General features: G+C 40.9%; 1 protein-coding gene across 4 annotated transcripts in view; it reads right to left on the reverse strand.

Moving 5' to 3' along the window:
• Window positions 1–14,357, reverse strand: part of LOC138056939 (ceramide kinase-like) — a 24,469-nt gene continuing 10,112 nt past the window's right edge. For all 4 annotated transcript variants that reach the window (XM_068902917.1, XM_068902916.1, XM_068902915.1 and 1 more), the window contains exons 6-12: window positions 13,259–13,333; window positions 12,409–12,583; window positions 10,987–11,067; window positions 9,134–9,189; window positions 7,721–7,914; window positions 5,487–5,683; window positions 1–4,109 (exon numbers count right to left, since the gene is read on the reverse strand). In XM_068902917.1, coding sequence (XP_068759018.1) covers window positions 4,031–4,109; window positions 5,487–5,683; window positions 7,721–7,914; window positions 9,134–9,189; window positions 10,987–11,067; window positions 12,409–12,583; window positions 13,259–13,333 — 857 coding nt within the window. In that variant the 3' untranslated portion in view covers window positions 1–4,030. The remainder of the gene's footprint in view (window positions 4,110–5,486; window positions 5,684–7,720; window positions 7,915–9,133; window positions 9,190–10,986; window positions 11,068–12,408; window positions 12,584–13,258; window positions 13,334–14,357) is intronic.

The following is a 14,357-nucleotide window of genomic DNA, read 5'->3' on the forward strand; positions in this document are numbered from 1 at the left end:
TTTTAGGAGAGAAAATATTTATTTATTCTCAAGTTCTGTCGTTCTTCATAAAACCAAAAACTTGGCTATTTCACGTTGTTGTTTTGCTGACGACGGCAACGAAATGGACAAAAGTGAAAAACGCACGTGCGGGGCGTGCAAAGCTATTGTTTTTACCCACTAAATATGCAAATTCGTGATGTTCTCGTTGCCGTCGCAGTTGTCGTTGCTCAAGCTCCCTATTTTGCTGACGACGGCAACGAAATGGACAAAAGTGAAAAACGCACGTGCAGGGCGTGCAAAGTTATTGTTTTTTCCCACTAAATATGCAAATTTGTGACGTTCTCGTTGCCGTCGCCGTTGTCGTTGCTTAAGGCCCGGTTCAGACGCCGTACTTCACATGAGCCGAATCGAATTCATTGAATTAAGTTCATGTGAAGTACGGGGTCTGAATCAATTCAGAACGACCGGTTTAATTCGCATCGACTAAGCAATTTTTCCCGCCTGGCTTAGCCGGGAATTACGGATGTGGAGCGGCTTTGATCCAGACGCCGTACTTCACATGAGCCAAATCAAATGTAGAAATTATTACAACTTTGCAGTTTTCTTCAGTAATAGTATGTCTCTGTGAATAAATTTCGGTGCAATTAAGTTCGGCGTCTGAATCAATTCAGCCGGGCTTAATTATTTTGGGTCGGTCTAAATTCGAAGTCGATTCGGCTCATGTGAAGTACGGCGTTTGAACCGGGCCTTATTATTAATCAAAAAAGACGTTTTCGTTCGCGTAGCCGTCGGAGATCTCAAAGTCCCTAGTTTCGTTTTTCTCCGTTCTACTGTGCGGGAGGTCGCGAGGTTCAACTCCGGCCGGACCAAAACTCAGGGTCTTTGAGTAACTGCTTTTATTAGACATAAAGGCGAAAAGCATTTAGCTACTTGAAGTAAATCGTTTGTAGAAAGTTCTGAAGTTGAAATGCTAGTTGAAAACTGCGTTTTAGACCACGCTTTACACTAGCACAAAAATCTGGCACGGCACTCTCTCGAAATCTCGGTATCGTACCTATATTTTTCGGGCACGGCACGGTAAATGTTTCGTGTGGAAAAAGAACAAACAGTAGGCACGTTGGGCACCTGTGCCAGAAATTATACAGGTACCGAGCACATTTGTGGAGGTGTTCAGACTACAAACATTGGTCCGTGCCACGATTTTGGAGTGCCGTGCAAAGTTTGTGTGTGTGTAAACCCTAAACCCTTTCGTGCCAACTTTAATTAGCGTTAATTGTGGCCTAAGATTATTAAATCTCCTTCTAAGTGTTGACGATCAAAACAATTCTTCATTTCCATAGAATGTACATTCAGTTATTCACAGTTAATTCTTTTTATATACACTGATAAAGTCCAACAAATTATCCTTTACCAAATAAATAACACAGTAGGGCCGTTTATACGAGAGAAAATAAACTATTTATACGAGTATAAACGCCCAAGCCAGGATAAGCCGCGGCTTGAGAAAGCCGTGAACGTAGATTTTGTACCATTTATACGGGGTGTTCGCGTCTTATGTGGGCCGCAGCCAGAATAAGCCGCGGCTTATTTTCTTTGGTATAAACGGCCCTCATGTTTAAATCACAAATACACCATATTCCAAAATGGCCGCCATTTTAGTATTCTCTTGCTTGCTTGCAAATTAGCCTTGTTCTTAAACCTTGAACTAGCAAACAAGCGCTCATTTGCGAGCAAACAAAAGAATACTAGATGATGGCCATTTTGGAGTAAGGTGTATAGAGTGTTTTCACTCACGTGACCAGTAACCTTGTTTTTCCACCGAAACAAAAGAGAGCGTTTCCATGATAACAATTCCCGGAGGATTAGTTGGGTACACTAACATGACCGCTGTTCCATTGTTCAGGTACACCAACATGGCTGCCATGACGTCACGTGAAAACACTCTATAGGGAAGATATCTATTCAGTAACATTGTCTTTGCTTTTCAAATTTGCCAACCACAAGGAACAAAACACCCATTGTTTCGACAGCCAATGAGGCTCTGGTTGGCACATAAATGACATTTAGAATTCTACTAGTGTACTAATGCAAATGTTGTAATCTGATTGGCTGAGCCATTGAACATTATCAGCCATTAGTGCGCAGTGGCTGGAGGTCGTCTTGGAAATAACGACGCTAAGAACGTTTTGGAGGAAAATTTGGATGCAAATGGGTAATTACATATCTGAGAAGTCTAAACGAGGGACATTTACGGTTTCTTGACTTTCAAAAAAGTTGAAATTATTGAAAAAGCTGATGCGCTCGCGCGCACAACTTAGATTTTAAATGGCAATTCAATCCGAGCGATCTTTTTTAGACGCAAAGTTTAATAATACGTCAAGAAATAACTGGAAACCGTTATTTGAAGTAAATTTTAGTAAGAATTCCACTAAAACAATTAGATCATTCGCTCTCGATTTCTATGAGGTGATAGTTGATTCGGCCTTCGGCCTCATCAACTATCACCTCATAGAAATCTCGAGCTCATAATCTAATTGTTAAATAGGTGACGTCAAAGATATCTTCCCTATACCTTAATAAATGATACAGAGCGGGGAAAAAAATAAAACTTTCATGCCTCGGTTCGTCACACCCAATCCGCTAATAACAGAAACAAAACAAGGCAACGCCTTAAAATTAAGCGAAACTTGTTGTTCAGTAATTTCGAGACTTTTCGTTGAGGTCTTCATACGAAAGAAGAAAAAAAAAGCCCTCTTTCCCGTTTTCAAAATGAAGATCTTGAAAAACAAAATCAAACCATTCGACTATTGGTTTTTCTTTCACGGAAATGTTCGTCTAAGGTTTAATGAATTTAAACCGAGTACATGCAGCCGGCGGGAAAACGCGGGAAAAATGCGAGCAAGCTAGTTACAATCGTGTCTGGTTTTGCTTAAGAAAATGGTGCAAGACTTCTTGTCCAATCACTAAGCGTTGTGTCTTGGAAATAACTTTGGCCAATCAGAGTAGATAAGAACAATCAAAAGAGCCAACCAGAGCACAAGCAACTACATGCAGCAAGCAGGATGCGTGGGAAATTAAAATGCGTGCGAGCCAATCACAATTGGTTGCGCTATAGCCTCTGATTGGCCGATATTGTGGTGCCAAGTTTTTAATGTGCCTCAAGCCTCAAATAATTTTCTTTTCTATTGACCCACTGAAAAATTATTCCAGTTTGAGTGTGCCGTAAAATTTAAGAAAAATCCGACGTCGTTCGAACCACAGTCGAACTTGCATGTGGGAAGCATCGTCCTGTTCCCGAGATGAAGTTACGAAATTTGATTTGCATTCATTTGCAAAAATTCTTTCAAACAGCTTGTGACGTCATCTCAGGACTAGACCCTGCCTCTTGCAAGCTTGGCCGCGGGTCAAACACTGCCATTTGGCCATTTCCGAGTTCACGTTTACCTCCTCTTCAAAGCGAGTCTACGTGCGAAGTTTTCCTTGTAAAAAATAGTTTTTTTTTTACATATGTAAAGTAGAACTCATTACGATAACAAAAACTTCGCACTTAGACTCGTTTTGACACCTGAACTCGGAAATTGCCTATTTGTCAACTATACGCAACTTGTGGGGCCATTTAGAAGCGAAATTGCAATCAGTTAACGTAACATCCACGTTTTATGGTGCTGATATAGCCCACTTTCGGTATATTAAAATTCAGTCCTAAACAAAAAACATTATCTCGAGGCTCTGGAGAATAAATATAAGATTTTGTATGAGTTTATTCCCCAGAGCCTCGAGACGATGCCTTTTGTTTAGGACTGAATTCTAATATATCGAAAGTGGGCCATTTGACTTTGCGGAATAAAAAAATTCGAGGTTAGGGAAACTCAAGCCAATCAGCAGATGTCGGGTACAAAAAATTTAAAAAATAACTTTCGATGTTCGGTTGAAAACTGCTTGCAGATTAAAATAAATAAATAAATAAATAAATAATAAAAACTATAATAAATAATAATAATAATAATAATAATAATAATAATAATAATAATAATAATAACAATAAGAACTATTTACGAAGGCAACACTTTTGTTCAGATACATCCTCAATGCCATTTCCAAACACAGTGACAATTTGCCGGTGGACCCTGATGGTAAACCAAAGGAGGCAATCAACAAATTAGTAAACAACGACTCTCAGCTTGTCAAATACTTATCCATACCTTCTTTAATAAGGAAGGTTGTTCTTGCATGCAATAGACCACTTTTAAAAATGGAGACCACTTTTACATTATTTTGTATTGATGTTAATTAGACCTACTGCCCTCATTTTGAAACAAATATTCTTTTCAAATGTGCTGGTCGTAGCGAGGCTAGAAAGGCTCATTAGCATTAAAACAAAAGAAAATTTTTTTGGCCGCAATTACGAAAGACGTCTATAAATTATTATTTTGTCTTTGTCTTAGTAGACCATTTTCGAATTCTCACAGCTGGACCGGATCTGGCATGAAATGGAGGCTAATGCGGGCAAATGGGCCATTTCCGAGTTGCTGTTTGTCTCGGTTTCGAAGTGAGTCTTGGTGCTCAACTATTGTAAGGGAAATGAGTTTAATTTGCATAAGAATACGCAACTCATTTCCATTTGAATGGTTGTGCACCACGACTCGCTTTGAAACTGAGGCATGCAGCAACTCGGAAATGGGCTATTAAAGATTTGCCCGCTTTAGCCTCCATTTCATGCTAGATCCAGCAGTGAAAATTCGAAAATGGTGTATTGGCCTTACTGGCCTCGTTACCACGTGTAAAATTGAAAGAAACTTGGCTGTAAAACGAGACTAGTCAGGCTAATTTACACGAACATAAAAGAATAATTTATTGGTGGGAATTTTTGCATTCGGTCTATTTTCTTAGCTGTTCTCGACGTGAGGTTATAGAGAGCTTAAGCAACTACAACGGCGATGGCAACGAGAACATCACAAATTTGCATATTTAGTGAACAAAGACAACAGCTTTGCACGCCCTGCGCGAGCATTTTTCATTTTTGTCCATTTCTTTGTTATCGACAGCAAAACAACGTGAAATAGCCAACATTTGAGGTTTTATGAAGAACGTCAGCACTTCATTTTATCCCCTAAATTGAGCGCCGTTCCGACCATTGTCATTGTTTTTAGGAACTACCACACTGTTGTCCTATTAAAAAGGTTGAAATAGTCACGAAGCAATTACAATAACGTGAATTTATATTTTGACTGAGATCACGTCGCCGTCGCTTAAGCTCCCTTGTGTGAAGACTCGAGGATTTCACGACAGATTTTCCGTTATCTTTCATTGTCGTAGAGGTCGTCGTCCTCGTTGTTTAAGCTCCGTCTTCTTCAAAATTTATTGAGAGAGAAAGTCGGGAAGGCTAAATTAACAGGGAAAAGGGGGCCCACCGGTGGGAAGTTTTGGACTACCTTATCAAAATTCCGCACACCAACGATCGAGCCAACTAACTGGAAAACTGGTTGCAATCCAAATGAACGAACCTGACTGACAGAGAATGCTGCCTTAGAATTTCACCGTCCACATTCCACGTGCCTACAGAACTGTCTTTCGGATTGCGACTTCCTAGGTAAGTATCGAGGAGAGGCCCATCGGAACCTTGCACAGGATACCCAGACTTATCACAGGCCTTTACGTGGCATTCTTTAACGCGATGGCACTCGACAAAAGGGAATGCAAACTGAAATGAAACAACGAAAAAATATTGAAATAACATGAATATATTTATTTTGCCTTCACTACACAACCGAACACACTCAAAGGTTGAGGCATGGGCGCGTTGATCAGCCAGGCCCACGATATGTTTTAATTGCAACAATAAGCTCCCAACAAAAATGGATAAAATACATCAAGTAAGGCCCTACATGCGCCAAAGCCGGACACGTAAACCCCAAAAACCTCTTGTTAGGAAAAATAGGGACCGTATACCCCCGACCAAATGCAGTGGCGCTATCTTTGGGGTTTGAAGGTCAATCTATGAACAAACAGAATGAAAAACAAATCATGAGACGTGAAATTACACAATAAAAATAAACGTAAAAGCGAAAGTACTAGTAGCAAGGCTGACCGTAGAATGTCACAAGTTTCTCAACCGTCTCTTTTACAAACGTGCTACCCATGAACCCTAGCATACTACGCTCGCACCCAGGTCTCTGTTCCGTGTCGGCAAAATATTAATTTATGCCAATACCGATTATCACAAATTACATTATCAGGGTTAGGCTGGATTTTCACAAATGGTTTTTCGGGAGTTTCGAGAAACGGGCCCTAGAGTAGAGAACCAACAAACTCAACCCACATGTGAAACCAAGTCTGGGCAAGAGTGCATTACACAGGAGTAAGAATGGGGTATCAAGTTTTGCCCGATCAGCGTCAGAAAAGTGTCTATTTTTAAACCAAATTTTGCGGGAAAAGAGACAATAGACCAACTGTTCTCCCGGGGTTAAGATTCTTTGTGCATTGTATACCCATTATAATGTAGCAATGGCATTTGTTATGGAAATACCTGGAAAAAAACCTTTTATTCCAAAAGGGTTTGAATAGGCCATTTCCGAGTTCATGTCTGCCTCCTCTTCAAAGCGAGTCTAAGTGCGAAGTTTTTGTGATGGTAATCAGTTCTACTTTACATATGAATAAAAACTAATTTTCATAACAAAAACTTCGCACTTAGACTCGCTTTGAAGATGAAGCAGGCCAGAACTCGGAAATGGCCTATTGGGCACAAGCATGACTTTGCCGATTTGGTCTACAGAGTGTTTTCACGTGATGTCATGGCGAACACGTTGATGTTCCTAAGCAACGGAACGGCGGCAACAATGGTGTTCCTAAAGCCGTTTTTACTCGTTGAAACTTTTCGCTGAAACTAGTGTGCAACGGCGCTGTGAAACAAGTTTCAGCAGGCGTTGCACCGTGTAACATAAAAGGTCGAAACTCGTTTGGGGACGTTGAAACTTCGTCTACATGGCCTTAGCCAGTTTCTGATTGGCTTAAGCAGCGTAGCGTAACAAGACCGAGCGAGGCCAGTTTCACGAAGAGGTGTTACACGGTGAAACTCTTGTTATATCACCAGTGCGATTACTGCAACCGTTGCAGAAGTAAAGAGCGGTTCTACTATACGGAAGATATGTTTAGAAACATTGCTTTTGCTATTACGATGTACCAACTACAGGAACAAAATACACTTTGTTTCGACAGCCAATGAGGCTCTGGTAGGCACATTAATGACAATAGGTGACGTCAGCGATATCTTCCCTATTAGTAAGACTTGTCTCGCAACGGAAGTTCAAAAAAGTTTCACGATACCGACCATGTTACACGGTGCAATGCCTCCTGAAACTTGTTTCGCAGCGCCTTTGCGCACAAGTTTCAGCTAAAAGTTTCAAAGTGTAACAGCGCCTTAACTAATCCTTCGGGACTTGAGCCCTATTAACATGCAAACGTTTTCTTTTGTTTCGGTGGAAAACCAAGGTTACTGATCACGTGAGTGAAAAAACTCTTGTCTATTTTCCCATAAAACTTGGTTTAAAAATTAGACGTTTATCTGACGCTGATGAGGACTAGACTAATCTGGGTAATCTTACTCTTGGGTGATTTACTCCTTGACTGGGAATCGAATCCAGACAACTTTGTGCTCTGACAACTGCGCCATCCTTGGTCTCCGGAATTTCAGTTCAAGGGTGGTTTGAGCCCTTCAGCTCCTGTAAATGATGAACTGTACCTGATCTTTATAGTTGAAGTTGCGTTGTATATGTGATTTCATCTGAAACCTTGAACATTCTTTCACAATGACAAGGTCCGTGAATCCATCTCCCAGGTGACAGCTCGGCGAGGGTCCTTCGGGAGATATCTCGCACAAATTGGGAAGAGTGTAGAAATTTACCCCAATGACACGGCCATGAAACGCCTTCCATTCTGTTAACATAAGACACCAAAGAAAAATAATCGCTCATCAGTGCTTGGGTTTCTACAATTGGAAGAGTAGTAGCAAGTGCGGGGTGTTAGCTCCTGGCGTCTACTCTTAAGCCCTGCCTACGATCGCAATGGATTGGTATTCACCACCGAGCAATCGAAGGGATGCAAAAATGTCCTTGAGTAAGGGCGATCGGTTCGGTAAGTTTTTCTTTTCCTCGCCAGTTGCCCCAAAGTCTTGCATGGTTAATTATTCTTTCCAATGCTATAACAATAATCATGATGGCGACGATGATGATAATAATGATGATGATGATGACAGGAGAACCTCTATCTCGACTAATTCCTTGACTCGACCCTTTCCTGAGTGAATTTATTTTTAGGAACAGGTTTTTCCCACGAAAAGTACCATATTTCCCTTGACGCTGAGATAGCTTCGTTTTAATTGGCTTTTACAACAGTGGGCGAGCTGAATCTCCCGAGGGAGGCGTTCTATAAATAAATCTACTCGGGATAGATTACAACGACAACTCGACAACGAGAAAGTCACAAATTTGCGAGTGGCGTCGTCAGCCGTGCATCTGTATTCTCATAAAGTAAGCTGTTTTAACCAGTCAGGGCGCGCGTTATATCGAACGAAACTTTACTATAAATGAAAATCAAATGTTGGTTTTTGAGTGCCTCTCTTTAAGGTGGAAGGCTGTCAAACCTCTCTCAATGGGGAGCTTTAGCAACCACGACGGCAACGGCAACGAGAACGTCGTCGTTAAGTGTGAATTCGCGTTATTGTAATCGCTTCGCTACTATCCCATGCATTATATACAAAGGTGTGGCAAACCCTCCAGAACGAAACAAGTATGAACAGCGCTCAATTTAGGGGAGAAAATGAACATTTATCCCCAAGCGCTGACATTCTCACTAAAAACACAAATTTGGTCATTTCACGTTGTTGTTTTGCTGACGAGGGCAAAGAAATAGACAAAAATGAAAAGATGCACGTTCAGTGCGTGCAAAGCTGAAAAATGAAAAACGCACGTGCTGAGCGTGCAAAGCTATTGTTTTTGCCTACTAAATATGCAAATTTTTCACGTTCTCGTTGCCGTCGCCGTTGTCGTTGCTAAAGCTCCCTAATGGTGGTCTAACTACTGCGCCAACATTGCTTCCGTAATGCTAACTTCTGTGTTTTAATAGCGGAGTATTAGTCGCAAGGTGGTTGACATACCTTGGTTTTCCATGGCCAATTCGCCGCTGTTTTCCTCCTTACGACACACTTCACATCTACAGAACACATTACAGCGTTTACAATATGTGAGTCAGTGAATTACATGGCTTGAAACAAAAACAAAAAATTTACCCTAATCCAGCCTTAATCCTTCTTGGGATGGTGCGTCCCCCTGAATTGCACATTAAAATGCTACTATGACCAAACAATCAATTCTTCTTTTTCTTTGGATTTCAAAAATATGTTAACTAAACACTAAGTGACCCAAGTTTTAAGCCTTGATTTCAGTAAGACACCTGTTTTATTTAACAGTTTATTTCAACTGGAACTTTCCTATTTAATGCTCCGCCATTACTAACTTTAAAATTTTGAGAAAGCTGAATCGAGGAGAAAATGACGTCAAAGACTCACTAGTTTAAGAATGCAATGCGTGTCTACGCGGTTAAATTAATATGCGGCACAGGAGTTTTGTGCTTTCATACTTTCAACTCGTGTCTTGCATATGTAATGAGATGCATTCACACAATGAAATTTTAAGATAGTGAGTAAATGGCGTCACTAGATCCAACCCTCTGAGGTCCAAGCGGTCTGTTTTGAACGTGAGTAATGGCGGACACTGAAATTCAAAGTTACTCTCAAAGTAAAGACTCTTTGGATAAAAATCAAAGCACAAAATTTTGCCATTCAGGTGTTAAGCAAAACACACTTTCAAAATCTAAAGAAATAAAAGAGGTGTTTTTTTTAATCATAGAGGCCCTTTTAGCTTATCCACTGATTTCACTAATAATAGCAATCTTCTTCACTTTCCATCGAGATTATCGGCGTTTCACAGACTTCTAACTAGCTTGAAAGCCGGCTGTTCTGTTGAAATCGCGTGCGGTCGAAATATAGGAGCTTGGTCCCTTTAGAAACTGGCAACCCAAGCTCCTATATTTCGACCGCGTGCCATTTTCAACGGAAGAGCCTGCTTACAGGCCTACTTCTAACGGAAAAGCAGAGCTATTTCCTACGCTTTTTTCTTCTATGCAAAAGTGAAAGAAGTAAGCAGTTACAGTCGAAAACTCTCCAAAAACATGGCTAGGCACCGTCATTTTGGTGCCCGAAGAAAACGGGTATTTTTTAAACGCTAGCCTTGTCCGAACTCTCAACAGAAAGGTTGGCTTAAACATGCAATTGCAAACACGATGAAAAGCAAAAACGCTTTCAAAAACGGTACTTCAAGTTCACTTGACAATTTAAGTTACTGTCATATAAGAAGCCTGAAAAATCCAGGACTCCGGTGCCGCGAACGTCATGGGTTCGAATGGAGTTAGCTGTTCGAGGAAATCAAGGTTAACTCATGTCTGAGATATCCCGCACCAAAAGTTTTCAAAGGATCTTGTCTTCTGTAGGCTGATTAAAATAACCACTTACTAACCATTGCTTTCTCAGGCCTGCCGCTAAACGGAATATAATGAAACTGGTCGAGATTCTTTATAAGCCTCTTTTACTCATTATTCTTTGGTTGTGACGTCACGGCCGCCATGTTGGTGTAAAGAACAATAGCGAAAAAGTCTTTTGGGAATTTGACTCTATTATTATTCAAAACATGAGCTACATTTTCCTTACCCTGCGAGCAGTTGGTTTCTCCTACGCTTCCCGAGAGAGATGAACCCCTGCGAGCAACCGTTTGATTTTCCACCGAGCATGTGCGAAGTACGTTACACCCCACGTGATGTATTTGACGTCAATTCGTCTTATTTCGCGGGAAATCACTTCACAGCAGGCTCGTCCAAACGCAGCAGTTACGTAGCTGAACGCACGCGCAAAGCGCCAAAACACAGTTATTTCATACAAGAGAAGCGCCAACCTACCCGATCCTACAGTGAGTTCGATCTCTTGGGTGATGCTCTGCAAAAGGACTTGGGAGATAACTCACTTCAACGTCATAAGATCTGTATTCAAAAGCAGGCCGGAGCCAGAGCAAAATAAGGAATTAGAATCCTTAAATAGGGGAGAAATGTCAGAGATTGCCAATGGGTGTTAAGCTCCATTCGTGTTCACAAGTGACGCTGAAATAAAAGTCGTAATAGGACGGGGAACACGAAACCTTGTCTGCTACAATATTTTGGCGACATTTGTTCGAAACATCTTTACTTTCAGTTGCAAACTTTTTTTTCTTCGAAGTCGCCATTTCACTGTCTCTCAAAAGTTGATCTGTGATCAAGCAGGGAGAGGAATGTGCTGAATATTGGGTTAATGGCACAATATAGGACTGAAGATAGAAGTGATCTTCGCACTTAACTGGGCAAGTTCAGCAATTGTCACTGTATAATATAGACGCCTGTAAAACCATAGTTAATAGATGTAGGCTGGTTATGAAACTCGACAAGTTTCTTTGTTTCATGTTTTTACTCGCTTTTTTGGCCTTGACCCTGCACAAAACCCGACAAAAGCTCGCTTTTTTTCGGCAGGATAACCAATCAAAAGCTTCGACTAATTTATTCGAAAATAACTTGCGAACCAAAAACAAAAGATTGTGCAGGGTCACGGTCGGTTCAACATCTAATTGCGACTGTACTGTTCCTGCTTTTGAAATTCCCAGGGTTTCATAACCAGTCCCTAGATTAACTATGGTAAAACTCACGCCACTTCCAATCCATGACCTCTGGGATGCCTGTGCAACGCTCTACCAACTGAGCTACGAAGCCACACAGTTGAGAGTTGGCCAATTTGTTGGGCTCACGTGTTCGCGTGAAAGGACTGATGAATAGACGAGAGGATCACTTCTCTCTTTCGTCTTTAAACCGCACTTGAAATACACTTTTCTTTCAATTTTAGAACTCTTGCAACTTTTAAGCATGAACACACAAGATAACACTGAGTTCAAAGGCACATAGAACCGACGAGAGTTTGACAACGGTTTTGCCTATTTCGAGCATCTCCTCCCTTTTTCAGAATAGTTCATTTTACAGTTGTGTGCTTAGTTACCTGGCCTATGAATGAAAGTGAGGCTGGACATGACCTTGTTTTGATAGAAACCTCACTGCTTTCTTAACATTACAAAAGGAAGGAGGTCTGTATCATATCAAGGTCACCACCAGCCTCACTTTCATTTAAAGGCCAGGTATCTAAACACACCAGGATTTCTGAGCCCGCGAGACTGAGCACCCTCAGCAAACCATTGTTTTAACGAAGACCGCTGGTCAGCAACCTGGTTCTGGTCATTTCTGTCTAAGGTCTTCCGGTCTATTGTCAGAAAACTACTATTCTTCAGCAATGAGAACATACTTCACCTCATTTTCCACAGCCTCCGTGCAGCACCCCATTTGTATCGCTTAGGGCCCATCCATCGATTCTTTTCACTTGTCTTCAGCACGTCTCCCAAGAAACCATAAGCGAGAGAAAATGTGAATCGGATGTGTTTGTTGTCATTCCAAAGAGAACAAATATCGAGTGGTATCGTGTGACCTATTAAGAGTGGAAAGGCGAGCTTCAACAACAATTTGTGCAAAGCACGTGTCGTTTGCACCGGTGCTATTAGAGAAGTTAAGCATGACATTTTACGGCCAACGGCAAACGAGAAACGGCAGGCTCCTGCTTATCATAAAAAGCGTGAAAATTATCTCATTTTAATTTGTCTCGTTCCTTTGAGAAGTTGCTTGATATCTGGAGCTAACAGGACGCTGAAATGAGCTAATATCAAGCAGGGTTCTTACATTTTTGGCAAAACCCTAATTTCACCCCAACGTTCGCTGTTTGGCGTAAACGTCATGCTTAATCTCTCCATTACCAGGTTTGCCTACGGCCAGTTGGAATTCTTACAAGGTATTCATTGACCCTGCAAATTAGGCATTGAGTGGTCAATTACATGTCAGTTGGGAGAGTAAAATGACATACTGTAGTAAAAAGAGAGGATAATCGCAAACAGGAGTGTGCTTAAATAACATTTATCTAAGAATGTACTTCAACGGCCTACATATATACCTCCTACAGCTAGTCGTGTAACAATACGGTAGAGGTCTTACAAGAGTCGTCGCTGAAAAATCGACTGCCGGCTTTCTTTCCTTAACCGGGCCGAAAATTTGCCATCCCCTTTACGATAATAAATGTAGCGATTCAGTGTAATGCTTCTTTGTTACAAACCTAAAATGATGTGAATTGCAGACGTGACTGGATCGTTTATGCCTTGAGCTGAAAAAACCACTACTTCTGTTGAGCCTTCAAAGAGAAACAAAGATGAAATACAGTATAAATGTTTGTGCCGCTTTGTGTTCGTCCATACTATTTTTTTTTTAATCAAAGTACTGTATTCTATAAATAACCTTTGGTAATTTTAAATTACTATTAAGGTCATTTTGTTCAAGATGAGCCTATAGGTCATAAGCCCCCGGCTTGTATATATACTTCCTTGTCATCACCACCTTAAACATTTGTAGTCCACAGTCTTTAAGTTATTGTAAATTTCTAGCGTATTGAAACTGAGGCATGCAGCAACTAGGAAATGGGCTAGCGACCCTCACATTGGAGTACGAGAACGACTACGAGTACAAACGTTCTGTACTGGGCACGCGAATTACGTTTAAAGAACAAAAATTTTCCAAATGCGCGTGCTCAGAACTAAGAACGTAACGCGTACTCGTAGTGATCGTTGTACTCCAGTCTGAAGGTCGCTATAATTGTCACCTTCCTTGCCGCTTTGGTTTTTTGGGGTACAAGAAATACAGCCGTCTGAATAAAAATGTTTTTTTTTTTGTCTGAGAGCTTATGATCTTTCTATAGATAAGAGAATGCTCGGATATTCTAGGGCGCGAGAAATTCTATTCGAAAGCCGGGTTCAAAATTAAAAAACTGCAGTACTTCCATGTGCTTACACAATCTCTCTTTAGTCAACTAGATCCAGTGCCCACACGGGGATAGCGCTGACGCTTACAAGCAAACAAGTTCAGGTTGATCGCGTGTCCAATGCTTGTCGCGGTAATTAACCTGTTAGGTTTCAAGGTTGTGAAGGGATCTTAGCTCTGACTAAAAGGTCTTAAAGTGATTTGTCCTTCCTGTAAGTGACAATAAGGCATTCGAAAAAATGACAACCAGATTGGGGTTGTTTGTGATCAAAAACATATTTGTCATATAAAGGATCTCTTTAAGTTTCGGTACACCTGAATTGTAGGTGTGGTCTACAAAGTTAATAATATTGGGGTCAGACTGTCAAATTAAATAAAAGAACTTTTTTTTTTTATTGTTC

Source organism: Montipora capricornis, chromosome 7, assembly GCF_036669925.1.
Source record: "Montipora capricornis isolate CH-2021 chromosome 7, ASM3666992v2, whole genome shotgun sequence".
Classification (NCBI taxonomy): Eukaryota; Metazoa; Cnidaria; class Anthozoa; order Scleractinia; family Acroporidae; genus Montipora; species Montipora capricornis.